At 37.0% G+C, this 26840-nt stretch overlaps 4 protein-coding genes across 4 annotated transcripts; 2 read left to right on the top strand and 2 right to left on the bottom strand.

The window, feature by feature from the left end:
* Window positions 1-3: 3 nt before the first annotated feature.
* Window positions 4-4173, bottom strand: LOC113673961 (kelch-like protein 12). The gene is made up of 3 exons (XM_027190435.2): window positions 2757-4173; window positions 2110-2297; window positions 4-1680 (listed from the first exon to the last, which is right to left on the bottom strand). The coding sequence occupies exons 1-3, from the start codon at window positions 3932-3934 to the stop codon at window positions 1229-1231; spliced, it is 1818 nt and encodes a 605-aa protein (XP_027046236.2). The 5' UTR covers window positions 3935-4173; the 3' UTR covers window positions 4-1228.
* Window positions 4174-5102: 929 nt separating this feature from the next.
* Window positions 5103-7824, top strand: LOC149047729 (uncharacterized). The gene is made up of 2 exons (XM_089199647.1): window positions 5103-5866; window positions 6109-7824. Exons 1-2 carry the CDS (start codon window positions 5503-5505, stop codon window positions 7272-7274), a joined length of 1530 nt encoding a protein of 509 aa, XP_089055773.1. The 5' UTR covers window positions 5103-5502; the 3' UTR covers window positions 7275-7824.
* Window positions 7825-9239: 1415 nt separating this feature from the next.
* Window positions 9240-16815, bottom strand: LOC113673989 (transcription initiation factor TFIID subunit 4). Its single transcript, XM_027190468.2, has 11 exons — window positions 15638-16815; window positions 14823-14912; window positions 14183-14670; window positions 13422-13476; window positions 13161-13278; window positions 12136-12266; window positions 11480-11605; window positions 11210-11266; window positions 11003-11128; window positions 10575-10643; window positions 9240-9861 (listed from the first exon to the last, which is right to left on the bottom strand). Exons 1-11 carry the CDS (start codon window positions 16775-16777, stop codon window positions 9751-9753), a joined length of 2511 nt encoding a protein of 836 aa, XP_027046269.2. The 5' UTR covers window positions 16778-16815; the 3' UTR covers window positions 9240-9750.
* Window positions 16816-17157: 342 nt separating this feature from the next.
* On the top strand, window positions 17158-26718 carry LOC113673935 (RING finger and SPRY domain-containing protein 1). Its single transcript, XM_027190403.2, has 17 exons — window positions 17158-17312; window positions 18452-18504; window positions 18604-18716; window positions 19047-19203; window positions 19296-19354; window positions 20235-20301; window positions 20989-21123; window positions 21407-21417; window positions 21845-21949; window positions 22242-22299; window positions 23100-23185; window positions 23819-23930; window positions 24027-24126; window positions 24383-24457; window positions 25028-25105; window positions 25357-25461; window positions 25627-26718. The coding sequence occupies exons 1-17, from the start codon at window positions 17158-17160 to the stop codon at window positions 25742-25744; spliced, it is 1587 nt and encodes a 528-aa protein (XP_027046204.2). The 3' UTR covers window positions 25745-26718.
* Window positions 26719-26840: the final 122 nt, after the last annotated feature.

The following is a 26840-nucleotide window of genomic DNA, read 5'->3' as shown; positions in this document are numbered from 1 at the left end:
CAATGAAAATCCAAAAATTTTAATATAATTTAAACTGCCACTCTTGAAGCAAACCTTAACCAACAATATTGTTGAAAACTTATTGATCTATGAGATAGAAACTGGATCGAATCTATGAGTAACTGAAAACTACATGTTTATATTATAAATAACTCCACCACACTGAACCAACAGTTAAATCTACAATAGTTTTAGTTACTTTTTACTTGTTCTCATATTTCTGGCACCATTTCACCCAGTGAAATAACACAAATTTTTAAATTTGTAATGCTTTATTTCAACCATATAAATTTACTTTTTTAATTTAACTTAAGGTTATCAAAATAATGAAATACCCTAAACTATATGATTGGATATGCTATATCTTTAGATATCACTGAAAACTTTATCAAAAACCTTATTTAAATTTATGTGGTCAGTTCATACTTTTGATACCCATATTCCTTAAAGGATTTAGCCAATATTAGTATTTTATACATTAAATAAATCCAAAAAATGTGATATGTTTGAAAATCAAAAGCCTTTGAAATACCTTCTGTAACTCATAAAACATATATTGAGAATTTAATGCAGTCCTTTTTCATCTACACAAGATTTTCAGTATAACTGAACTAACTATCCTAGAGAGAAAGAATTAAAATCAGAGCATTATTTGGTTTACTTGTATGACATAACAACTGAAATAAGTTATCTAAGACCCATAACATGAGATTACATAAATTTAAAAGCACTTTAGTGGACTAGTTTTTAATCAATCAAACTAACTCAGACTAACATTTTTTCCAATACTGCAAGGTAATTATCAAAATTTGACAAAGGAATAGAAAAATTCCCTGCATTTCTTCAATGCTTAAGTGCTACTTTCAATGATCACTGATCTGAGCCAGCTCACTGAAAGATCAACATTATCAACTTTTAAACCATTGCACATGATCACACTTGATCAAGGAATCTGCAAATTGTTCAAATCTCATCATGGTGTTTCAAATCTTGGAGAACAGATCCTAAACAAACCATTTAAACTAGAAATAATTGGTATGTTTGTGTTGGAAACTTCCACATCAAAAAGGATAGCAAGTGTACTAAAAAGGACTAAAATTGTACTTTTAAAATGGGCCAGTAGTTAATAATTAGCAGTTGCCATATGTTTCCTTTAAGGGACATGAAAACTTTTGATTCCAACAATGCAAATAGTTTTCCCATTCTATCCTCAAAGGAGCAAAAGTTATCAAGACTGCTGTCCATGCTTAAAAAAAGAATGCCTCGTTTGCTGTGCCAAATTTTCAGTTGAACCAGACTTTTGGGACTCTTCAGGAATCAGTTTTTCAATCATTTTGCGAGGAAAGTTACAGAAAGCTGTTCTGGCTGCTGCAGGTGTTGGTAGTGACCTTATTATTGACCATGTGTTTGTGGCCACATCATAACATTCCACAGAGCTGGTGGCTAATCCATTCCCACTCCATCCACCACAAACATAGATCTTACGATTCAACACAGCCACACCTGCTTGATAACGTGGAGCACTCAGCGATGCCATAAAATTCCATACATTGTCATCAAGATCTAGGGCTTCACATGTTGGCATGAATGTGTTACCATGGTAGCCACCAATAACATAAATCTTGTTGTCAACAACAGCAGCCATAGCATCTTCCCGTCGTTCTATGATTGGAGCCACAACTGAGGATGATGTTAATAAACAAAGACTTTTAAATATAAAGATATCTGGGACTTTTAAGATATACTCATTGTTTATGAGGTATTTCATGTGCTATTTTCTTTAAGTATTGTTCAATGTGGTGTACCATGAATTGGACTAGTTTAGTTAAAAGTTGCCAGATCAATATCAGTATCTTGGCAAATGTGCACATACCCCTCCCCTCACCAAACATTTACCCTAGCTTGATATCAGTTGACTGTTGTTGGGGTAGGGGAGGGGCAGTTGAGCTGTTGCTCAGATACTGACATTGATCCAAGTTTCCAGATGCCCTTTTAAAATACACTTACTATGTAAAATTGTACAATAGTACTATAAGTTTTTTGCATTTGCAGGTTGTTTGGTAGCATGTTACAGGGCCTATTTCATAGTTAACCCCAGCAACTTCTTACCTCCTAAAGACCAAACATCAGTGCCTGGATTATACGTTTCCACAGAACTCAAGTAATTATTTCCATCATAGCCACTTATGACGTAGATACAATGACCTTCCGTCACAACACAGGCACCATCACGCTGGTTGTTCATTGGTGCCACAAACCTCCACTCGTCTTTCTTTGGATCATAACATTCCACAGTTCTTCTCATGAAAAAAATATATAAAAGTGAGATTACAAGAAAAGGGTTGGTCACCATGCTAAGTATGGTTTGATTAGGCTTGAATAACACTGTAGTCGGTTTCATGGCTTATTACTTCCTACAGTATGTATCTCCTTCTAAGATGAAAACGTACAAAATTCAAAATGGAAACCAATAAATACTCTAAAATTTACAAATTAAAAACTGTATTTTGTACGAGAACATGACCTGACCCAAATTTGTCTAGGGGTGGGTAGAGGGTAAAAGGGCAAGCTTGATGCTTTGAATGAAGGCTTATTACAGGGAGGCCTATCAGAACATTTACTGTTAAGTAATTGTATCTAAATATAAGGCTTGAGTTTATATTGTTTTCTTCTGGACTTCTTCGGTTGGGTTACTCCCCAGACACATGTATTTCTGGGCCAGCTTATAGAACAACTTCATTTGCACCAAGCCTTACCGTATCGGTGATTTCCCATCATATCCACCAACAGCATAAAGAAGTCCATTCAGAGCTACCAAACCAATATTACTGCGAGGCACATTCATTGGTGCTGTGAGATTCCATTCATTAAGATCTGGATCATAAAATTCGCATGTATTCATTCTCTTCCACTCTTTACTTCCACCCACTATATACACAAATTTGCCCATGGATTCAAGACCTGCACAGTGCCGTGTACTTGGGCGTGAGATGTTGTGCCATGCATCACTCTCTGCTTCATAAATAGCACATGTTGGTCCTGCAACTGTCAGAAGAACACTAACTGTTCGCAAACATCTTCTAGGGATTTGCCATTTGAAAGGCTCAGTTTCTGTCATTGATTCAGCTAATTTTGTGGGAGAGTAGATGTATTGTCTTGCTTTAGAAATGATTTCCTGAACCTCTGGGTTTTCTGTAACCAAATCATCAGTGGCAATAATTTCATCAAAGTATTCAGGATTAACTTGAGGGAGACGAATCTTTTCCAAAAGTGACGGAAAGTGCTTCACCCGTTCCTCTCGATTGTGTTCCACCCATTTCAGTAACAGTTCGTACAAGTCTTGCTCACGTGTTATTACAATTTCATCATCAATCAAAAGATCGCTCAGATCTGAAGCAGGCAGCATCAAAAACTCTTCACAATTCGCAGCTTCCTTAAAATTTTCCTCGATAAAAGTAGTTGCTCGGCTCATTAGATCATTGCAGTTGAATTTATCCGACAGAGCACGAATTCCCCAGCAATTACCCAAAGCGAGACGATCTTGAATAAATTTGCAGCAAGTTTGAGTAACAAACTCGAGCAAAAGTAAACACGAACCACAGAACACATCTTCGACGTTTTCCTCGGTGATTAAAATCTCACCTCGGTATATGAAATCCAGGAGAATTTCCATTGCAGTGGCAGTGATTTCTTCAACAGAGACTTTATCACTCGTGGTGGCCATGTGTCCGCTAAACATGGCCATGAAATAGTCTGAGTTAGCAGCTAGCACATTTCGGTGGGCAGGGAACTCTTTGCCCTCTACGACAAGAACGACATCTGTCAAAACAGAATGGACTCGCATTCGCGAGATTCGTTTTAGGATATATGTGTTGTGAGTTTCATCAACAGAACGCAAGGAAGTTTCTTGTTTAAACACGTCATCCAAGGCCATTTTGGTACACTACAGCTTTTCACGTTTACGACGCTGACACGTCACAAACTTACCGTCGCAATCTTATCATTTTGAGAAGCAAAACATTTTATCCATAGATTGAAAGCAGCAAACAACCCCTAGGAAGTAATTTATGATGCAAATAGTTAGGTTTAGAGCGACTCTCAATTGAAGTTTTTGAAAATGAAACGAACAGAGGGCAAGGCGCGCAAACGCAGAGATTGTGCTGGTTTTTCACGTAATTTGCACATAGTGTCTTCAACGTGACTACTCCATCTAGAGCGGTCGGGTCACGCCCTGTTTCTCAAAAGATGCTTTACCACTCGTAAAAAGGGAAAAAGCCTTAAGTCTACTCAGATATAGTGCTCATTTAATTGGTCAAAGAGTGGCGAGATTCTAAGACTGCAGCAGTCATCTCACAACTCTCCTTCGAATTTGAAAAATCTGCGAGGATCTATGAGAACCCGATGCAATCTGACGAAAGTACACGACTCTAAACTGGCCAGCTCAAAGTAAAGAAATCTCTACCCGGGAAATGCATTTCTTTGTAATATTTGACAAATTGGGACTCCTCCTTTCATGAGTTTCCAACACAATCGGACGATTTACTTAAGGTTACTTCCCACCTTCCGAGGCTGTAAAAATCGATTTTTCTTTTATTCGGCTAAACTGTATTCAAACAGTTAACTTAACGTTTCCATTAACAAAATTTGTGGAATTATTTAGAAAACGAATTTTCAAATAAAAGTTCATAAATCAAGAAGGTTTCATAATCACGGACCTGTGCGAATCTCCCGGGGGAATTTTCGCGGTAACCACTCATGTTTGGGCTCGTTTTTCATATTATTTCCATATTCTGTTTACATGGCGCACTTGACAAAATTCACGCTTGGAAGCTCTTTGGGATCAATATCAGTATCTGAGCGACTACCCACCTACCCCTCCCCTAACCCATCATTAACCTTACCTTGTTGTCAATTGACTGTTGTTGAGTTAGGGGAGGGGTAGGTGGGCAGTTGCCCAGATACTGATATTGATCTGCTCTTTGTTTATGGAAAAATCTTTGCTCGTGGAAAAATCAAAAGCGAAAGAAAGTCCTATGTAAAAAAATTAATAAAAGAAATAAAGAAGGCCCAAAGAAGAAAGAAAGAGTACCATTCTGTTAAGGGGGGATTCTACCTGAAATTAGCTCAAAATATTGTTTTTTTGTTTTCTTCAGAAATGCGAGGTTCAACTATTCGACTTTACACTGACGATCGTTTTTACCGAAAAATTTTAAAATATAAATGAGAAATTACGTTAGAAAAGAAGAGGTATCTAAATAGAAATCTCGTTTCCATGGCAACCAAAACAGCATTTTTTGTTTCTTACTTGTTTACCAGCCTGTTTGGAGCTCAAAATATGTCAAACAAGCCCGAAACGCCCCTTAGAATCCTTGTGCTATCTTACATGAAGGGGAAAATAAGAAATTGAAAGAGTAACACTGGAGACGAGTGAGAGATTTTTGTGTGAAAGTTGTCACAGTGTATTGCGAAATATTGAACTCCTTTTGTCTCTTTTGTGCTGGAATGACTGGAAAGAAGAAAAGAACCGTTTACAGGAAAACTAGGAAAAGAAAGGGGCATGGAGGAGATCGTAAAAAAGCGCAATTACTGAAGAAAAGCGGTTGCAACAGGAAGAGTGAACCAAACGAACCGACCCCAGGAACTTCGCACGATCAGTCTGATCTGTCAGATTTTGGCGAAGAAAGCGATCAGCTTCCTAGTTCTTCAAGGAAGAAGATGAGATTCCAGAGCTCAGAAGATGAGTCTTCTTCAAGTTCTGATGAAAACAAAAAAGTTTTCGAGGTAGCTGAGGTAGAAAAAGGATACAGGCTCGTTGATCTAAAGAGCTTCTCTTCTGTGCTCTCAACTTTACACAAATGCGAAGAAGGTGAGAAAAATATCACACATCATAAATATGCTTTTCAGCCCCTTGAACCTAAAGAAAAACGATAGTTAGAATTATTTGCAGAAAAGGAGTTTTATTATTGTTTAATCATTTTTTCTGATCTTTCTTCACTGCAACACTTGTACACATTTATGGAGGTGTGAACTAATGCTCCAACATTGTGGTTCTGTTTGGTTCAGTAACTATAGCTAATAGCATCCTTTTCCGTCATGTTTTTAATATAGGAGACCTTACTATTGAAGAAAATACCGCTAGCCGTTATGGACTGATGTCAGATCTCTCCATTCACTGCAATTCTTGTGATGAAAGTACTCCTTGGCAGACATCACCCAACCTTGCCAAGAAAGGCAAATCATTTGATGTCAACCGGAGAGCTGTCTACCACTCAATAGAAACTGGAAGTGGCTACGACGGACTCTCTTCTTTCTGTGCGATAATGAACATGCCTTGTTTGTCAAGAGCTGCTTACTACAAGCAAGTTGATGTAATTTTGGAAGCACTGGAAAGTGAAGCAAAAGAAGAACTAAAAGGTGCAGGCCAAAGGCTCCGAAAGCTAATCATGGAGGAAAATGGCATCTCAGACAGCACCACAATAATTGATGCTGCTGTTAGCTTTGATGGCACTTGGGCCAAAAGAGGTTTCACATCACTAACAGGTGTTGTTTTCGTCATCTCAATTGACACAGGAGAAGTTTTAGACTATCACGTGATGTCTAAATCTTGCCGTAAGTGCTCCCTAAAGAACTCACAATGTGAAGGGAATGTGGAAGAGTTTGAAGAATGGAGGAGGGAGCATGTTGCATCTGGAGATTGTGACATCAACTTCGAAGGAAGTTCACCTGCTATGGAAGCAGAAGGAGCTTCTGTTCTTTGGAATAGATCCATCGAACTTCATAACATGAGGTACAAATGGATGGTGTCAGACGGGGACAGTAAGGCCTTTAACACTGTTCAACATGCCTATGATGACTGTGAAGTTATTAAACTGGATTGTGTAGGCCATGTGCAGAAAAGGATGGGCAAAGAAAGATGTGTACGAGGAAAAACCCAGAACCCAAATGAAAGCATCAACGCAATGGTTTGGGTCCGGTGTCCCAAACATAAACACCATGGAGTGAAAGTTGTCCGGTGTGCTGCTGCGTCTGCAGTCTGCCACTTCCACAGAGGTGCAGAAAGCAGAGAAAGATTGATGGAAAGGCTTTCAATTCCTGGAGGTGCATTTACTGAGGATGCATTTCGACTAAGAGATAATTCAAGGCTTCGGAAAGCTGATAAGCAGGCAACGGCCAAGGAGAAGAAGCGCCGGCAGGGATTGCAGCTTATCCGTACTCAAAGAGAAGCGGCTCTTCGTGAAAAAGAAGATGTTTCATATGAAGCTGGGGCATTCTAACTCTTGCTCTTGCCTATCCTAATTATATTTGAACTTATGGCTACTCATTGACTTCATAATTTGAATACAGGAGGTGTTTAATTTTAAAATCTTGTAACTTTAGGCCTTTTTTTCTCAAAACGTATTTTTTAATACTTGAGAAAAGATTACTCAAGAAGTATGAGAGCTATGGACCTGAAATTTTTAGGGATTGCTGATCTAATTGAGTTATTTGGGATGAGTGAAGGAAAATGCCATAGAGGTCTTTCAAAAGAAATGATTAAACAAATAGTGATCATGTGTTAGATGTGTAACTTGACACCAGTGCTGTGATGTCAAATTTAAAAAATTCTTGAAATCCTTCACTCATCCCAACAAGTATTCAATATTCTTTAGAATAACAGCAAAATATTGGTATTTCATTGAAACAGTTTCTAACAATCTTTACTCAAGTACATATAGGTGAGACACTACAAGTTGTTAATTGAAATGACCGGTGTCAGGTTACATTTGCTGCAGGTGTGACATAACACCTTTTTTTGAAAAATATAGTTCATAAGCTTTCCAGTGATATATAGTTTTAGATAGTTGTGACCAAAACTTAAATTCCTACAATTATTTGAAAAAATGCACTTTTTTTAGGTAGAATCCCCCCTTAAGAAAGGAAAACATTCCTTTGTATTCCTTTGTGGAAGCGACCGGTACGACACAGTTCCACGCTGGCGTCCAGATTTCTAACAAAGAAGTCACCGTGAAACCAAAATTTTCCATACATAATGATAAAAACGAGGTTTCCTTTTCTTAATGCAAGTACTAGCCTTGATACGAGAACATTAACAATCGCCTGGAAACGTAATTTTAAAAGCTGTATGTCGATTCGTTGTCTTGTTCCTCAGCACATTTTCCAGTTTTTCCCATTTTTGCCGAGGGTTTTTCCTTTACCTTTGGCAACTTTGCTTATTATTGTGTCTTCCTCCCCAATACTCTAGTGAGCAAATAAAAAATATAATACGTGTCTGCAATGAGTTGCTTTTCCCGGGAAATCTTGATCCATCGTTATTGACACCAGGAGGTCCCGTTGTCCCATTGGTTTGCGGTTTCAGGAGGCGAGATAGCCTCTTGGCGTGGCGCGAGTTGTTTGCGAGCCTTTTTGAGCTTAAAATCTCTCCATTTTGGAGGAATACGACGACCTTGAGCGAATCTCTAGGGTTTATTTATTTGACCGATTTTCGTCAAATTTCGCCAAAACATTCCAAGAATAATGACAAACGAAAGTGTGTCGGGAAATTTTGATATTTGTAATATTTGTCCCGTGACCTCCATTTACGCAACACGCCTTACATATTTTTAGCAACTTCAACTTTAGATGCCAAAATCTAGACAACCAATCAGAGTATCGAAAAAGCCCGACACACTTTTGTTGATCGATGCCTTGTGAATAAGACTGCGCAGCCATTTTGCTCGTGCTGCGGCATCCGATACCTGGTAAATTCAACAGAAGAACCCTCGGTAGTTTCTCGCCTTACCGGTTCCTAACACTTCCTCTAAAAAATCGCTTAAATCATATTTTCATCGTAAACTGCAGTTATTAAGCTTTCTTCCGATGTATAGTTTGCTAGGATTTTAGTGAAAATAGTGCGCGTGCGAATTTTTTCCTGAAGGATACCCGCGAAAGTGGGAAGAAACCTTAACTCCACATCATCAACTGATACAAGGAGGGGGTGCGTTACAAAGGGGAAAAAATGTTGATATTGCCAAAGCGTGGAATCATTGGTACACCATCTGCTCTGCTTTGTTTGTATGTTTTGGCCTAACATTGATTTTGAGGTATGCTGCGATATCAAGATACATTTATATGTATGTATATGCATCACAAAAATAACTCTCGGTTCCTGACGTTTAGAAATTTTTTTCGACTATGGACTTAGATGAACAACAGAAGATAAAAAAAATAACATGGCACTGAAAACAGTATAGCCTCACCGCTAAAAATGAAATTGGCGTTTTTAATATTCTAACAACCACGTCGTCAGGCATTGTACCTAAATATGGACTTGAGACAAATATTATAATCATTTCCTACCTACACTAAGTCTACACGGCAAAATGTCAGCTAATTACAACCACAACAAAATACGCCTCAGGAATGTTCCGCATTACAGAAAAAATGTACAAAAACACAGCGGCGCGGCCACCGCCTACTCATCTCTCACACTTTAAAAAATTATTACGGTGGCTGCAATTGAGAGGTTCATTTCGTACTGTTATTCACTTCGCACGGTGAAGAGTTTTCTGAAAAATTTGCCAAACCTGTCTATGAAAGGGTTATACTTAGGGGTCTGAAGAATTTCTTTCTTACCCAGATTATTTTCAAAAATTTTTTGTTCGCAAGTGAAGGAAGTGCAGCCAGCACTGTCATACAACAACTTCCTCAGTTGTAGAAATTTTTCAGAGGCCCGGAGTAGAATCGAAGCGGATTTTGACGAGAGGATGTTTACTATTTTAGTAACGCCTTATATAGTAATAACGATTTGGTTGTTTCTTTTTCTTGTTCCATAACATATATAAGATCCTTGAGAAGCACTCTGCGCATCCTTTGTCGAGGAACCTAAGAAATAGGAAAGTAGGAGTAAATATTAACCAGTAAGCAAATCATCAGGGTGTGTATGGCGTGGAATCGAAAAGTTGAGAACACGACAACGCATCATTCAAAAGTTAAGGAATTAACATTTCACTTTTATTTTACGGAAGTTCACGTAATATTGCTTAACAACTTTAGATATAAATGTACAGAAACTCAACTTCTTAGCTCCTGTTTGTTTTTTATTTTATTGTTTTTTTTTCACATCATGTCGGTTTATGAAAACACAACGATAAGTCTTCGTTCAAAATTCAATTAGAGACGAGAGAGCGTTAAATGGTTGTTGCAGAAGAAGGGAAATATTTTTTTGATCATATTCGTATCAGAGAACATTCAAAAGAAAACATCCCATGCAGCAAATAGTAGGCTGTTCGTAAACATTTTTTTACACGCGTTGCAAAATATTTGAAGGATACTAAACACAATAGCCTCTTGCCTCTCGTATATTTGTCCTTGGGTATTATCTGCTACTCGACACTCAATGTTTTCCTCGAGCTTCGCTCTCGGAAAACTGTTTGCGTCTTGAAAGAGATAATATCTGCGGACAAATGTCCGTGCAAATTTTCGAGCCAAATAGAGGCTATATGTCAAGACTCAGCGCGATTAGTTGATGACTACAGTCTGAGTGTTTTTTGTCTGTTAACTCGTGTTATCCATTTATAAGTACACTACCGTCCTACCTGCTGTCGTACATCTTTTTGATTTCCCAGCAAACTGGAAGATGATGGCGAAGACGACGACGGGGATCCCTAAAAACAGACGAGAAAAAAAAACTTGCCGTGATTAAAACAAATAGTTTCATTAAATGTAACAATCAACGAAAAGACAATGTCTGATTCTTCTTTGATGAAACAGCTGTACTCCTATTTCTCGGTAGTAAAAGTGTCGTGAACGAAGCGTTACACTGAATTTGTTGATAGGTTCGTGACGGAAGTACAGGAATATGATTTGGGTTGATTGGTTGTGAGATCGGAGTTTCTGGAGAGTACGAGAATAAAATAGTGTACATCAAACCAGTGTGATTGTTTGTCACGAGATCATTTAAGACTAAAGTACGATACAGTCCGTCCGCAAAATTATCCTTGATTTAAGTGCTTTTTATACTTACTACTGTCGAAGTAGATGATCCTTCCAGTGCTTCATCAAGTTTTCGTTTTTTCCTTGGTCCAATGGCTGCCAGCGCCGTTGAGTTTGCTGCACGTTTCCGGATCACCTCTTCCTCCTCTTGTTGAAGCTTAAGGAGAGGAAACGATTCAAGGTCACTTAAGTTTATTTGAAATATAACCAACAGCGAGAAAATGTGAAGTGTTGGTACCTGTTTGGCTTTCTCTTTGAGTCTCGCCTGCTCGGGATCTTCTTGTTTTGACCGACTCTGATAAGAAAATTAAATTTTCTTTTAGTTAGTCATTCTACAGCCGACAGATCCGCGGCCCTTGTTTACCTTTTGACAGGTAAATCTTCGAGGATCTTTGGGATCTTGCATCGAGTAAGCGATTCTTGAGAACAAGAGCGGCTGAGATAAGTTCTCACTATCATAAAATCGCAAGCCACAAATACAAGTACTAATTGATTGAAAGTTTCTTACCTTCACTGCCCGCATCAGAATATCCCTTTCTCTCGCGTCACGTTTCCTTCTCTCCACCTCATCAATTTGCTCGAAGACTCGCAGCTGAGACTTTATGTCCAGTCCTACTTCATACATGGGGTCATCCTGAAAAATAAAAAATAACAAACTTTCGCTGGCTTCCCCAATTGACTTGAAGTTTCTCAATGCAACAGAGCTTGCACTATGTTAACATGCATCATTATAGGTGTTGTTTCTGTAACAATTTAATTAAGTGAACAATTCAAATGACACAATTTCATAGTCGCATGTATGGGGCAAAGTATGGAATCGCAATTTTCACCAATTGCGATTCATTGTCTAATTCCATTTCACCTTAAACTTGCTAATAAGCCCTCCTCAATCTTGACCTCTCTCTGCTTCCACTAAATCAAACCCTCTAAACAGTTAACTAAAACCTTTTAAAGGCTGTATCAGTTTTTGTTTCGACCCCCCTTCCCCAGATCTTTTCGGGAGCTTAGTGGGGCGTTCATGTATTTCCGAAAAATAAAATGAAATAAAATCAGAAAAGTAAAGGGAAAAAAAGGAAACTTTGAGTAGAAAATGGTAAGAAATTGAGAAAAAGGTTTCTGATGAGAAAAAAGCTTGTTAACAGCAAATAGGAAAGTTTTACAAACCCGGTAGACTTCCAGTCGGTGTAAACTTATTGTTGACACTTTTTCCAAAATGTTACGGAGTCGCTCTTGTGTTGCATGAGAGACTAAGTTCAAAACATCTTGCGATACATCTGAAACTCCATGTTTCCTTGCTGTGAAACACACATCAAAAATGATTTAAAAGATTTTCACTTAATGTCATAACAGTTTCCAGTGAGGCCTTAAACTACTCTAAAAATAATATTAACAAAAAAATTTGAAAACACATCTCGGAGCTTTTGCTGATCCACAACATTATCCCTGATGATTCTGCGATGATCTCGGAGATTTGTCTTTAACTGTTTTTGTTGTTGTTTTTTTACAGTAGTTTAAGGCCTCATTGGAAACTCAGTATTAAACCATTTTCTACCAAACGACAACATGAAAAGATAATTTCTCATTAACTTGACTGAAATAATTGTGAGAAGAGAGTGGGCAGGAATGATGAAGATTGCTGTCTTTTCCTGCTTTTTAGATCTGGAAATCTTAAGGTTTGCACACATGACAAAGTTTGTGCCTCTTCAATAAAATAACACCCCTTCCTATAGCTTATGCAACAGAGGAACTAGTTGTAGATGGAGAAAACTTTGCTCTCAGACTATTTTCATTTTATATTCACCAAGACAGACCATTTGTCCCCCAAATCAAAACCAAACATGACATTTTAAAGAGATAAATGCCTTCATCCCTAGTAAATGCCTCAAAGCCTCATTAGTTGTCAGAAGAGACACAACAACATACTCTAGGATCTTTTTCCTGGTTTCTTTCTTTGTTTTGTTTTTGACTGTTTTTTGTTTATATCAAGGTCTCAAGAAATTAATGGGCAAAGAACTTTCGAGGTAATCTTAAAATCTAACCAGCACATATACAGTACATGTACACTACAGGAAGGAACTTCTATTTGGCAACACAGCCAAATGTCATTCTACAATAAAAACATTTGTCTCTTTGACAAAGGATTGCAACCAAATGTAAATAAACAAAAATAAGCCTTTCCTTAGACTGACCTAGTGCCTCTAGTCTTTTCTGAAAGGGTGAAATATTTAAAAAAGGTTCATCTTTACAGCTTCTTGTTTGAGAGCTGAGTAAGTCTGAGTTTATTGCTAAAATCCGCTGACTCTCTTCCTGTTGAGAGAAAAAAAAGGAAAGAAACTTAATACATGTATTTTCAATGTTACATACCTTCCAGCAAGCTATGTTTATACCAGCAAACAGTAACCATATATTGTTCAACCCCCATACATTGGGTTGAAATATGAAATACTCACCATTAAATTAACGCCAGCCATTGAAGTAACATCATTTATGTCATCATCACCACTACTGCAAATGTGAAACCCAAAACAAAACTTCAGTCAACATGTTCCAACCATTTTGTGAACAAGCACTGCATTATTTGAAACAACAACGCTGCACAGTTTATGTGTACCTGACTGAAATTAAAGTGCAGCATACTAGTTTATTCTTTAATTGAACCTTTATGTAAACAGTTCTGAAGAACTAACTCAAAGTGAAACAATTGGACAAATTTATGTCCAAAATAATTAATTTATTAATTTGGCTATGACAAACAATTCTTTCAATCACATGGTGCAATGAAACCTGTATTCAGTGGAGGGAGCAGACACCAATATTCATTGCTTTTGTTTCAAGTAGCATGCACTTAGCATATAGCCTAAAGACAAATTTTCCTAATAACTAAAATCTTTTGCAGTGTAAGATGATTGTGTTTACCAGTTGAAAAAAAACAATTCCAATAATTAGTAATTAGGTTCACAAGGTTGATGATTATTCCTGACAGTAAGAAAACTATTAGATGTGGTCCTGTTTACAAGCTAGCAAATTATTATTTGTTATCACGTATTTACCCAGCAATCAACAATTTACCATTATTGCCCCGTTTGTCAAAACCTGTATTGCCCAAAGCAAACATTCTGCATTGCACAAACACCCTGTATTATGCACACATTAGCAAGAGTCGTGTGGTTGTCTCCTTAATTCAGGTTCAGTGTGTTACAGAGTATCATACCTGCTGATTCCAGTGAAACCTTTGGGCTTCAATTTATCAGCAACTGCTGAAGCTGATAACGTTACTGGTTGTGTTTTTGTTGAAGGTACAACTTTAGCTGCTGTTGACCCTGGTGGTGCACGCACCATAACCACATTCCTTGCACTAGTAACAACCTGAGAACCAGCAGTTGTACCTATTGAAGTCTTCACAAACACCCTCTGGGCATTAGTAATTGGATGTTGTTGCCTGAAAAGTTCCTGTTGTGCTGGTGTCAGAAAGACTTGCTTTAACATCTGTTGTCCTGGTGGAACAATTTGGATTTTTTGCACATGGGAGTTATGTTTTTGTATCTGTGCAGAAGTTGAATTGGCAGGGCTAGTATTTTTTGGTTGAACTGGATGCTGCTGAGGAAGAATCTTTTGTGGAGTTATTGCTTGTGGGACATGTTGCAAAAGCTGTAAATTTGGTTGAGATCTTGACTGTGCTCGTAGCAATGGAAGTGTTTTCTGCAGAGAAAAATGCATTGTTTAATCGAGTCTAAGTTAAGCAAGCTGAAACTTCTTCAGATATAAATTGAAAATCAGATCATAAAAGAAACAAAGTTAGGTAATAGTCATCAGTTTGGCAACCAAGCTTTTCACCAAGGATACCAGCTTACCTTTAAAAAGCCAACAAGATTGGGTTGAGGGGGAGAGTTAAGTGTTGTCTGCAGATTTGATGCAAACTGTTCCTCTGTGAGTTTTCCATCCTAAATGAGATGATTTAGCAAAATGTTCAGGACATTAATTTGTAATGCACAGATACTAGCTACTGATTTCAGATTTTAAAAATACCTTTATCTTCCTCAATCTCCAAAGGAGGTAAGAGGGGGATTTATTAGGGTCAGGTGGCACTGGAATGAATCCCAATATTTTCCAATTTTTCAACGGCAAAATTAACAAATTTTGCAATTTCAAAATTTTGGTGGTGATTGCATTTAACTAATATTTCTTAACCAAACCTTTACTGACAGGCCCATACATCAATCACAAACCAATCTCACTCTTTTGAGAACACAAAACATCTCATGTGAATCTCAAGGCAAGAAAGAATCATATTTTTTTAATGTAACATAGGACACCCTCCTGGTGGATCATTCATCTAAACTGTCTATTTTCATATGCCTATCAAGCCCCATTCCCACAGAATAAAATTGAAAAAAATCATACCCAAATTGATCAGAATGATCTTCTTAGAGAGCATTATTCAAAAGTTACAATAATGAGGTAATACTGCTTGAGCATTTGTGATCAGTGTGAATACTTGACTAGCAGTGCAATGTATAACTGCTGAGTTTTGGAGGGATTGGCAGCAACATTAGTTTTAACCTTTTTACTGATGGGCTGGCATCAGATGTGTTACTGGATTACCCAGATAACAATAAAACAAAAAAAAGAAAAGTTCAATGGAACAAGACCATCTTCTTCAACTTACCAGAACACCTTGCACCAATTCTTTTACAGTCTTACCAACATCTGGTGATTTTTGATCAGATGCAAGCCTTATCAAGTTATTGAAGAAGTTTTTAAGCTTATGGGCTTGATCTTTTACTTGTTCAATAATTGTTGCATTGGCTGCACTGACTGGTGGTGTAGTAGAAGTTTGTGGCGACTTGGAATGATTGGAATTAGCATTATTTGTGACAGGTTTACTAACAGGCAAACCAACATTTGCTGCATTAGAAGTGTTCGAAGTTTTAGTCACAGAACCAGATGCAGATACAGTACCAGCAACAGAGTTTGTTGTTGCAACAGCAATCTGGCTTACTGGCATTCTATAAGTAATTGCACCTGGTATTGAGCTTATTTGAGGTCGGATGGGGGTTAAAGTAGTTCTTATTCCTGTATTCTGTGATACACTTACACTCGCTGGTACAGGGCGAATTTGAGTTTGTACGGGTACGATGTTGATTTTCTTGTCGGGTTGAATTACGGTGCTTCCCGGTTGCTGCTGTAGTACAATTTGAGGCCTTAGATTGCCTACTGTCCCTACTGTCATGTTGGTAACTCGTGGTTGAATTTGCGGAATAATTCGAGGCCCGGAGATTATTTGAGGATTGCCTTGGACAGTCACATTACTTGTGACAGCCCTTGGTGCTAAAGCGATTTGCTGAGGAATCAAATTTATGTTCCGGTTAACCAGATCGGCATTGATCATAGTGGTCACGAATTGAGGGGCTCCCGTAAAACCAGAGTTTGGAGTAAGAACAGCCATAGTTGCCGGTCGTGGAGCTAACGGAACGGCAGTTGTAACCGTCGGTCGAGGAGCAATATTCACAACAGTAGAAATAGATGTGCTACCACCCGCATTTAGCACTGGCGATGAGGAAATCCCTGGACGAACGGCAGCCACCGCTTGGCTTTGAATCGGGGTCGATTGATTTGGGGTTTTACTAGTCATGATGCTTTGTTTAGGACTAGTTTTGGAGACTGGAACCGTTGCTTTGACTTCATTATGATGAGATCTAGGGATCGCTGTCGATGCCAGCTGGCTTTCCAGCGATCCCACCATCGCACTGACCTCCTTCTCATCTACTTCTTTCTCGAATAGGTCTTCTAGAAAGGAAGACGCCATTTGGCTACCATTCTATAGATGCAGTGGTTTAAAAAGTAAAACAGTATTATGGGATAGAATATTCGCCGCCACGGCGCAACGGCGGCTGATTGGCTCCTTGGTGTGACGTAAGTGCGCATGATTGAGCGAGTACGCATATAAGACTTGGGATTAACCGCTAGAAATGATACTAATGTGATTAGGGGCTCTAAACTAGCGTGACTCACTGACCGCTAAGGCACGGAGGCGCTCTAAAATATCGATAGTTATGTTTACTGGAGGCCCGGGACGGTAGTGGAAATCTTTGTGGGTTTCTGGAATGCAATTGATGCTGCCTTTTTCACATGTTTTTGTGAACTTCTGTATACGATAATTCGAGGCTGGTGATCGTGTGGTTATATATGGGAATTAGCTGTTGCAAGACTCACGAAGCACTGCGCCAGGACAGTTACGATGTTGATTACGGAAGAAATGTCTCAACAAGTCATGGTGGTTCTAGTTACACAGATGATCTTGTTATGGATGCCCTCCGTGCTCTCAGGAAGCTCGCAGAAAAGTAAGTCCCTACCAGTATAATTTCTTTTGGCGTAACGGAAGCATGCGAATAGTAATTTATCGCATAAATTTCCTGATGATGAGGTGCAATCAGTAGACTATAATAACATGACGAGGCTGTCAAATTAAAACTTGACAGAGAACAAATGTGTTAAAAATTAAATTTTTATCTTTTCGAATTCCAAGAATCGATTATAAATAAATGTTTCCGTTTCACAGCAATATGTTTGGCTCTCAAATATAGTTTAGCTTGGTAATCTTTTGAATTTTTATCTTGCATACCAAGGCACAATTTGTACAAATTGCCACTGCAACATTATTCGTTAAAAGAGAAACAAAACACCTGAAATTTTTGTTACTTGGAATTATGTAAATCCTTCAAATAATTTTTGCCAAATAAGGGGGTTAAAACTGATGATTGCAAAAACATGTTCTGGTTTCCTAAAAGAAGTTATTCAATAGCTTAAACAGGCACAGTATTATCATTAACAGGTTACTCTGATATCCAATCTGTAAAGTAATTCTTTATGTAAAATTTTCCCTGCTGTCATATAAATTATATATGGCTTTCCTTGTGCTTAAAAATGATCGTTGCTAAAAAAGTGCTGGAAATTAAGAATGAAAGTACAAATTATAGGTTAAAAAATTTCCAAAACATTGATTCATAGATATGAACATGAACAAGTCCAACATAATGTTGATATAAAATAAATATTACCCATGTTAATGTGCTTGTTTGAAAAGAAACATTTTAATTCCAAGAATAAAAAAGGTCGGCAAATGCAATGATTTTAATTCTTTATCAGGAACAAAGAGCATTCTTAAATTTCACTAGGTCCTTCATGTGGTTTTGTTGCTTCTGCAGCTTCACGTTGTCTTGTTGGTGACAGTACTCAGCCATTGTCTTTGAGGCACTTCTTTAATCCATGTAAAGCCTTAAATTTTTCAAGCATATCTTCCTGTAGTGTCTAAAATTGCAGTTCAATTATGACAATAAATTTGTGGCTTTTATCTTATCCACTCCTCAAAATGTTATTTCACTTAACTATCATTTGAAATAATGATCTTTTACTCACCAATAGTTTTGATCCTTCAGTGTTTCTTGTATGAAAACTTAACATATTATCCTTACTTTTTTAGTAACATGGAGCCTCCAGAATGCATGACAATTTTACATTCTCTGGCAGAAGAAGGTAAATGGATATTTCTTTATATAACTTTTGAACTTTTTATAATGAACTGAATGTCATTTCAAGCATAAGGAATATTATATTGCTCTTTACTTAACACAGAGGAGGGATGGCTGAATGTTGTCAAGTCATGCATATTTGCTATTCCTCTGGAAGATTCACTTGGAGCTGCTGTTGTGTGTCTTCTTCTTGATGAGTGTCCACTTCCTACAAGGGTGAATGCTTTATTGAAAATTTCTCACAAATGTAAAATTGCTTGAAAAAACATGGTAAAAATATAATATTAAGGTGTTAATGGAAATTAAGATATTTGTGGTCTGGTTTCAAATTTTCGTTTTGATTAAATTTACAAACTACAACATATGAAGTATCACAAAACTCCTCTTCATTCCCTTGAAAGTTTGTTGAGGTTATATCTAGTATCTAGGTAGCATTATGTTTTGACAGGTTTATTTTAAATCATGTTTCTTGACTAGTGCTTACTATTTTTAAACAACATAAACTGTTACATTAACTACACTTAAATTCTTGATTTTTAATTCAAGGATGCAATAAAAACTCTCTCATCAAAGCTGAACCTGTCCAAGAGCCTGAAAAAGCTTGTGTTCAACACCGAGAGAGATCACCGTCAAAATGAGCTCACATCTTCTATTTGCCGTAACTTGGCTGTTGTTTTGGCATGTCTGGCTGACAAGTTGGCTGGTTTGTTAATTTACTTCAAATTTAAAGATCTATTTGGGTTGATTACTAACTTAATTGCTCTAACTAAAAGGATTATTTGTTTTCAACCTAAGGTCCTCTGAGTATTGTATTGTTGACTCAAGGTACACTGGAGTTTCTTTTGAAAAGACTGGTAAGGCATGGTGATCCAATGACTTTACCGTATTTACCCATGTATAATACCTGCTCATTTATATAATAAGCTCAGTTATGCACGCATTCTGATTGGTTCTCACTTATTATCTATTGGAGGACAGACGTATAGATGACGTCATCATTAAAACTTTTTTTAATTCTTTATTATATAAAACAAATAGATTCCAAGTTGCCAACTTGGAATCTATTTGTTAAGTATAATATGTACCCTGATTTTTGACCAAATTTTTCATAAAAAAAAGTTTTCACAGCAAAAAAAAAGTTCATTCTTCCTACAACCATAGTTAGTCTCCTCTATTAACTATGCTACAACTTACATTTTGCAGTGGTAAGTTTTGTTACCATTTCGAATTTCTTATCACTTGTGATTACAGTAATACAGTACGATCGTAAGGTTTATCTCATCAGCTGTTTCTTAAATACTCTACTAAATTTATTTATGGATCAAAGTTGAAAATGTGTCATTAGTAGATTATTTAACTCAAGCTAATAAAGACCAATTACTATGAGGCTTTCGTTACTTTCTTTGTTGTGTTTGTGGATCGAAATTGAAAATGTTTCATTGGTAGATTATTTAACTCAAGCTAATAGAGACCAATTACTACTAGGCTTTTGTTACTTTCTTTGTTGTGTTTTTAACGTATGCAAATTAGGACATGCTTGAAAAACAATAGAAACTGTGTATAATACGCACTGTGATTTTGATGGTTATTTTTATAGAAAAAAAGAGTATCTATTTACTAGGCTCTCTTTAATAGCTGGATAATGTCTTCTCATATGAGATTATAATTTTGACTCAATGAATGCCTGATTAATGCAAATCTAATGTTAATGAGTTTTTTCTTTGTCTTTCATAGACAATAGCTGAATATCCTGGTGTAGTGCTGAATTCAATATTAGCTTTGGAAAAGTTTGCCCAGACAAGTATTATTATTGTTGTATTATTTCACTTTGTTATATATAGGTCATCTTGATATAACCCTAAAATGTTGAAAAAATACCAAGGAAGAGCAGGGAAGGGTTGAACAGTCCCCCCCCGGTACTATTGTGGATGGATTCATTTCCCAGACCTGGTATCACATGTGGGTTAAGTTTGTTAAAAGTTCTTGTCATGCCTCTGCCAGAGGGATTTCCTCTGGGTTCTCCATTTTCCCTCCCTTCTCAGCAGGAACACTCCAATTTCCAAGTTGGTCTTGAAATGAAAAATTGAGAACCACCTTTTGAATCTACATGTACCTCTGCTAAAATCAAATTTTGTAATACTTTTTATTTATTCAATAACAGTTAAGAGGAGTGATAACTTAAGCAAAGAGTCAATGTTAATTTGGAAATTTTTTTCTAATAATCAAGGAAATGACTTAAAGACATTAATTGACATTAAGTCAGTCTTGGATAAAACTAATCAAGCAGGAATACATCATAGAATATTTTGTGCATGTCAGAGTAAGCTTTTGTCCCACTATCTGGTACAGAAAGTTCATAATTAAACATCTCTAACACTTAAATATGTAATCCATTGGTAATATTTACATTCACTTTATGTGATTTAGATTATTGTTTTGACAGTATTAGTATATGCAAATAGACCAAATCATTGTGTGGAATTAACAGGTGAAAACAAGCTTACAATAAGAGATTCTGGTATCGCGGAGATGTTAGTAAATTTGGAGAAGGAATGGCTTGGAAGCAAAGACTTTGAGAGGCATCAGGCTGGATTTTGTTCTCAGTGGCTTCTTGACAATACATGTAAGTTTGCTTCAACCACTGGTTTCAATTTTTCAAAGTTGTAGCTCTCTTATCCATTCCAGGGAAGCTTCTGTTGTCATTCTGAACAAGCATTTATATCCAGTTTTCAATGGTAGAGCCTTTTCTTCTTCCTCTTCTTTTGATTAGCAGAACATCAGTCACTCTGCAAAACTGATTATTGCTTATGTGACCAAATAATTTTGCTGTTTTTGTTTGTTTTTCCTTTGTATGCTTCATTTTATTAATTGTCTGTGTCTTTTCATATTTATCTCCACTTTTATAGTTTCCTTTAAGGTAAGGCACAGATAATAATGATAATAATAATAGTAATACATTTATATAGCATCTTTTCCCATTGTTCCAAAAATGCTTCACAGAAAGGGAAATTATAATTAAAAATAATTTTTTGTAATAAAGTTAAAAATCAGGGTCAAAGTTACAACTGCAAAGGTTAAGTTCACACTTTCAAGAAAGTTGGGAAGCAAGTCATACTAAGCTCATATTTTCATAAAGGAATCAGTGGTTTGATGGCATACTAGAGTCTTGCTTTATCAATTTGAAGTCGCAGTCGCAAAGATGAGTTGATCTTTCATTTAATACATAGAAATAATTGATTTCAGTATCCCTCCCATCCCAATAAATGACTTATTTCAGTATCCCTCCCATTCAGCTATCTCAGGCTGGGTTTAATTTTAATAACTTTTAATGGTTTTGTTCACAGAATCGCCCATACTCTTATGAAACAGCTGATGTTAGTGGTATCAATGTTATGCTTAATAACAATGATGTGAGCGATTATTTAAAAATATCCCCTACAGGACTGGAGGTTAGGATATTGTTCTATTGGTCACCTCTAAATGTTTTGTAAATCATCAGTGAGATGTTTACTGTGGTGAATAGTTTAACTGGTTGCCTGTGTTTTGGTAATGAAGAGTAGAAGACTCAGTACAAGTTGTGAATGTCTTGATGTGATCAGCTGATGCAGATATTAGACCTGACATTGAGTAATGCGTTTGATTGACAAATTTGAAACAAACTTGTCTATGTAGTTGCTATTGTTTCATAAATCTTGTGTTTTATCTGAATAAAAAATAATCTATTTTAAATCATTGTTTCAGGCAAGGTGTGATGCATCTTCTTTTGAAAGTGTGCGGTGTACATTTTGTGCCTCAACTGGTCAGTTTCTTTTCATGTCAAAAATCAGATTAAATCTTATTAAGAGTCTTTTGACAATAATAGTTATGATGATTATAGTAGTAAGAATAATGAAGAGAATATTCCAATTGTATTACATTTACTAAGTGCACATGTTCATAAGCATATTAATGGAGCATGTGATTTACCTACAGCTGTAGATGTATAACTATAACAGGGTCAATAACTAGGAATACACTTACAACAAAAAATTACCTAAACCAGAACTTAAAGATTTAAAGTAAATGTCTCTTACAAGCTTCCTTGAATGTATTGAGACTCCCAGTAGAAATTAGATGTTGCAGTAGAAAATTCTAAAGGCCTGGAGCTGCTGACCTGAATATTCCTTTCCCTAATAATGCCAGTCCTATCTAAAAGAGAAGAGCCTCTTTGTGTGTGTTTGTTAGAGTGATAATCAGAGTGAAGCCAGGGTATGGTTTTCGATTGGTCGGCACCCTCTTTGTTTCATTGATTTATAACTGTGCCTCAGTTGAAAGGCACAAAATCAAATAGGTTCAAATTGGAATTTAGTGTTCTCTGTTCTCTCATTCAGCAGTTAATTCATCATGATGTAGGACATTTAGACTTACACTGATTGAAAAAATTTCTTCATGTAATAATCATTTCGCAAAAAGTTTTGAATAAATTCAATAATCTTAAATGAAATTTAAAGGTGCACTGCATCTCTTTAACTCGCAACCAAGTCAGTGCAAGGTCTTACTAATAGTTTTCATCAAGTCAAAAATTAATATTTGGTTTAATTGACATGTTGTTGTGTTCAGGTGTGTGGTATTATGAAGTGACTCTTCTCACAGCTGGAGTGATGCAGATTGGCTGGGCTACTAAGGACAGCAAGTTTCTTAATCATGTAAGTTTAGAGTGAAGCCCCCTTTCACTTTACTGATGTCATATTCTTTGTGCTCAATTGTGCCTTAGGTAATAATTCTCTGATCTGTTGGTGTTCCTCATTGATAATTTTTTCTAGGAATTGCTTTTTAGACTTTTAAGACTTAATCTGGAGCTCAAAAAACAGTTGAAACTAATGATAACATTTATGGAATCTTATTGTGTTCTAATTATAAAGTCAATCAGCTTAAGACAATCAAACTACAAACATCAAAGGTAATTAGTTTGTGGTGTTGAGATTAGATAGGCATATATGTTGACTCAGGTAATTTAGTGTTAACAAGTGGGTTGGAAACGTTAATTAGCCACCGTAAAGGGTAAAAAAGCTGACGTTTCGAGCGTTAGCCCTTCGCTCTGACGAAGGGCTAACGCTCGAAACGTCAGCTTTTTTACTCTTTACGGTGGCTAATTTACGTTTTCAACCCAGTTGTTAACACTAAATTACCTGCTATACTCTCCCACCGACGCAGCACCACAGTTTCTTTAGAAACTTACCCCTTTATATATGTTGACTGGTCAGTTCACAGTTGACTTGATGCTATTGTTTTATACTGTACACTGACTATGAATGGCTGTTCATGAACACTTTTTCCAGGAAGGATATGGCATTGGTGATGATGAGTTTTCTTATGCCTATGATGGCTGCCGACAGTTGATATGGCATGGAGCCAGGAGTACCCCCCATCACCACCCCCCTTGGGTACCAGGTCAGTTGGTCACCTGATTATACCATTTTAATCCTCAATGTCACAAATCATATTGTCTTATACATTATCAAATTTATCACGATATATTTTTTGTAGGTGATGTTCTCGGCCTTCTTATCGATTTAGAGCGTGGTAAAGTGGCATTTTCCATGAACGGTGATACAATTATAAGAGACTTTAAGGCAGCACTTTCAGGGTAAGCTCTATGTAGAAGGATATAAGAAGGTAATCTTGGTTTCATACGTGCTGAAGTGTAGAGTACAGATGATATGACTTGACTTCAGTTGGCATGAGATCACAGTCCTCCCATACGGTCGTGAGGGGAAATCTGCACAGGGATCACAATCACAATGGTGCCACTTTTCAGACCAATTTTCCCAGTTTGAGTACAGTTCAGAAACGTTTAATTCAAACTGTAGAAATCGTTTCTCAAGCCTTTGTTTTTATTTTAGGGCTGGATTCTTTGCTGCGGCAAGTTTTATGTCTTTTCAACACTGTATATTTAATTTTGGAGCTAAACCCTTCATGTAAGTATGTTTTCAGTGCTAAAGGGATGTATGGAAAACAAGTATTTGACCATCAGTTAGTGGATAGAGATAATTTTACAATGAGTATTAGTCTGCAGTTATTTCTTTACCAACGCACAGTTACTATACAGTGGAATATTGATTTGCCTTAGCGCTAAGAGACTGAGATCGTCCTTTGTCGGAGAATATTTTGATACTACTGGTCGAGGAAAATTAACCGTTCGTTTTAAAGAGGTTTTCGCAACGAGTTTTACCCTGACATCGAGGACCTCTGTTTTTGTAACTAAAGGAGCATCCCTGCTGCTTTACTTGTAGCCTCAAATGTTCTTTGTGCAGCAATAAAAACCCCTTGAATTTAAGGGCAAGAGTTTTATTTCATCCATGGTCAGCTTGAAAACTTCTACTGATTGCTTTCTTTTCAGAGTCTTTTAATCGCAGCTAAATTAGTCTTTCAGTCTACTCCTATCTTGAGAAATGTTTTTGTCTGTTACCGCCTTGTGTTCAATTTCACACGATACTTCAACTTATTTTACTCAACGTTCCTTTTACTCGACACATGAATTATTGCAGGTTTCCTCCCAACGTCCCTTTCGACAATTTCAACGATCATGCAAACATGTCTTCCGAGGACAAAATAGTCTTACCCAGGTAGGACAGATGAAATTTTCAGTGAGAACAATCTCTTATTGAGTTTGATTTATTTCAGATTATTATTTTGAATAACACCTCGCACTCCAATGTTGTTAGCTTATGATCTTGGTCGTAACAATAAGATTTCACTTGACTCTGATGATGACTTCCGCTCAGGTTGTCGAAACGTCAGTTACCACTACCGACAACAGTCCTTTAACCGGCTGTGGGTGTGTAAGAGTCTAACATTATTCAAAACTCTTCTCTAGGCACCTGAAATTAGCTGCTATCCGCCAAGAGAGTATATCCAATGATCCTTGTAAAATATGTTATGAGAATTCTGCTGATACAAGACTGGAACCATGCAACCACAGGCAAGTCGAAAAATTAGCTACAACCAATTAAATTATTTAACCCTTCCATTCTTGAGGTGCCTTTCGTGTTTCGAATTTAAGATTTCACTTGAAACCTCTCGAAATAGCCGATTAAAATCTTTGTACTTAACTTGATCCTCGTTTTAAGGTACGTTTTACTTATAGGGACGTTTGTATGAGGTGCGCTGTACAACTCCAACACTGCCCTATGTGCAGAATGCACATTCAAGATAGGGTTTTGGAAGACCACAGTATGCCACCCTCGCCACAGGACACCAGCTGACAATGGTTGATGGCGTAAAGAAACAATTTTTATCAACGCTCGGACCCTGATGTGCTACGCTTTAGCGCCTGATCAGTAGTTGTTGAGACATGCTGTACTTAAGGCTATAAAATTATGGTTATAGATTCATGATCGTTGCACACTCAAAAATATGAGGCATAGTTTTAACATTAAATTATTTGACATTACAAAATTTTCAATTACATTTGGGTTTTTCCGAATATTGAATTATTGTGCATCATCAAGTGTCGGTTAGCTTTGCTGGTTTTCCATGTTAATTTGTTTGCTAGTTGGGTTATTTATCATTTTTTTTGTTTGCATATTGAAGGCTAACGAAACTTACCGGAACCTGTTGCAACTCGGAATAATGCTGAAAGCAAGCAGTTTTTATTCTGGCATTGTAAGTTAATATTTGAATTCACAAAGAACTACAACGTCTCTGGATTATGCGATTCACTTTTCGCTTAAAACTAGTGCATAAACTGTATATGCTGATATTATTACCTTCCGTATATTTTTGGCTAAAAAAAATCGTTGTTCGCATGCAGTACTGTTAAAGTGTTTTCGAGGGCTCATCAAATTTCTTTCATTTTATGGTAAATTGTCGAAGTGAAAAAAGTAGAACCTTTCGCTGGTTTCTTTTATTTGACTGAGCTGGAATTCTCCGAGCAAAAAACTCGCTTCGGATGCTTTTGAGATATCTACTGAGGCATTCAGTTCTCAACAGTTGGTCAAACGTAAGCGTGGTTTTTGAATGATTACTAGGATCGCGGAAATCGTAATGACTAGAATACAAATTTACTGACTTACAGTTGACATGTGAACTGATTTCAACTTTTCAGAGGACAGTTCCACGTGGTCATAACCAAGGTCTCCTTTTTTCAGAGGTCGTATTTTAAAACCCTGTGTTTTTTTAAATAGACGGGAAAATTCTTATAGGTAATTCTAATAAATCATCCTTTACGTTGTCGTTAGTTTTTTAGCGTTCTTTTCCTGGGAGAGATGCAGCTGTTCTCTGTAAGAGGTTGTGGTGTGTTTTGGGTTAGTATGGGGGAGGGGGGAGGGCGGGGCGGTGAATACTGGAGACGATAGGAGA

This window comes from Pocillopora damicornis, chromosome 3 (assembly GCF_964200805.1).
Source record: "Pocillopora damicornis chromosome 3, jaPocDami1.2, whole genome shotgun sequence".
NCBI classification, from domain to species: domain Eukaryota; kingdom Metazoa; phylum Cnidaria; class Anthozoa; order Scleractinia; family Pocilloporidae; genus Pocillopora; species Pocillopora damicornis.
Note: the sequence above shows the minus strand (reverse complement) of the source record. Positions and strands in the feature narration are given on the sequence as shown.

Excerpts from the sequence above, each read along its gene's own strand:
- LOC113673935 (XM_027190403.2), top strand. The coding sequence starts at position 17,158 with ATGGGAATTAGCTGTTGCAAGACTCACGAAGCACTGCGCCAGGACAGT. Across the intron at positions 18,505-18,603 it reads ACATTCTCTGGCAGAAGAAG|AGGAGGGATGGCTGAATGTT; the intron begins GTAAATGGATAT and ends TACTTAACACAG. Across the intron at positions 19,204-19,295 it reads TCTGGCTGACAAGTTGGCTG|GTCCTCTGAGTATTGTATTG; the intron begins GTTTGTTAATTT and ends TTTCAACCTAAG.
- LOC149047729 (XM_089199647.1), top strand. The coding sequence starts at position 5,503 with ATGACTGGAAAGAAGAAAAGAACCGTTTACAGGAAAACTAGGAAAAGA. Across the intron at positions 5,867-6,108 it reads TTTACACAAATGCGAAGAAG|GAGACCTTACTATTGAAGAA; the intron begins GTGAGAAAAATA and ends TTTTTAATATAG.
- LOC113673989 (XM_027190468.2), bottom strand. The coding sequence starts at position 16,777 with ATGGCGTCTTCCTTTCTAGAAGACCTATTCGAGAAAGAAGTAGATGAG. Across the intron at positions 14,671-14,822 it reads ATCTTGTTGGCTTTTTAAAG|AAAACACTTCCATTGCTACG; the intron begins GTAAGCTGGTAT and ends TTTTCTCTGCAG. Across the intron at positions 11,129-11,209 it reads TCAAAGAGAAAGCCAAACAG|CTTCAACAAGAGGAGGAAGA; the intron begins GTACCAACACTT and ends CCTCTCCTTAAG.
- LOC113673961 (XM_027190435.2), bottom strand. The coding sequence starts at position 3,934 with ATGGCCTTGGATGACGTGTTTAAACAAGAAACTTCCTTGCGTTCTGTT. Across the intron at positions 2,298-2,756 it reads GATGGGAAATCACCGATACG|AACTGTGGAATGTTATGATC; the intron begins GTAAGGCTTGGT and ends TTTCATGAGAAG. Across the intron at positions 1,681-2,109 it reads TGATGTTTGGTCTTTAGGAG|TTGTGGCTCCAATCATAGAA; the intron begins GTAAGAAGTTGC and ends CATCATCCTCAG.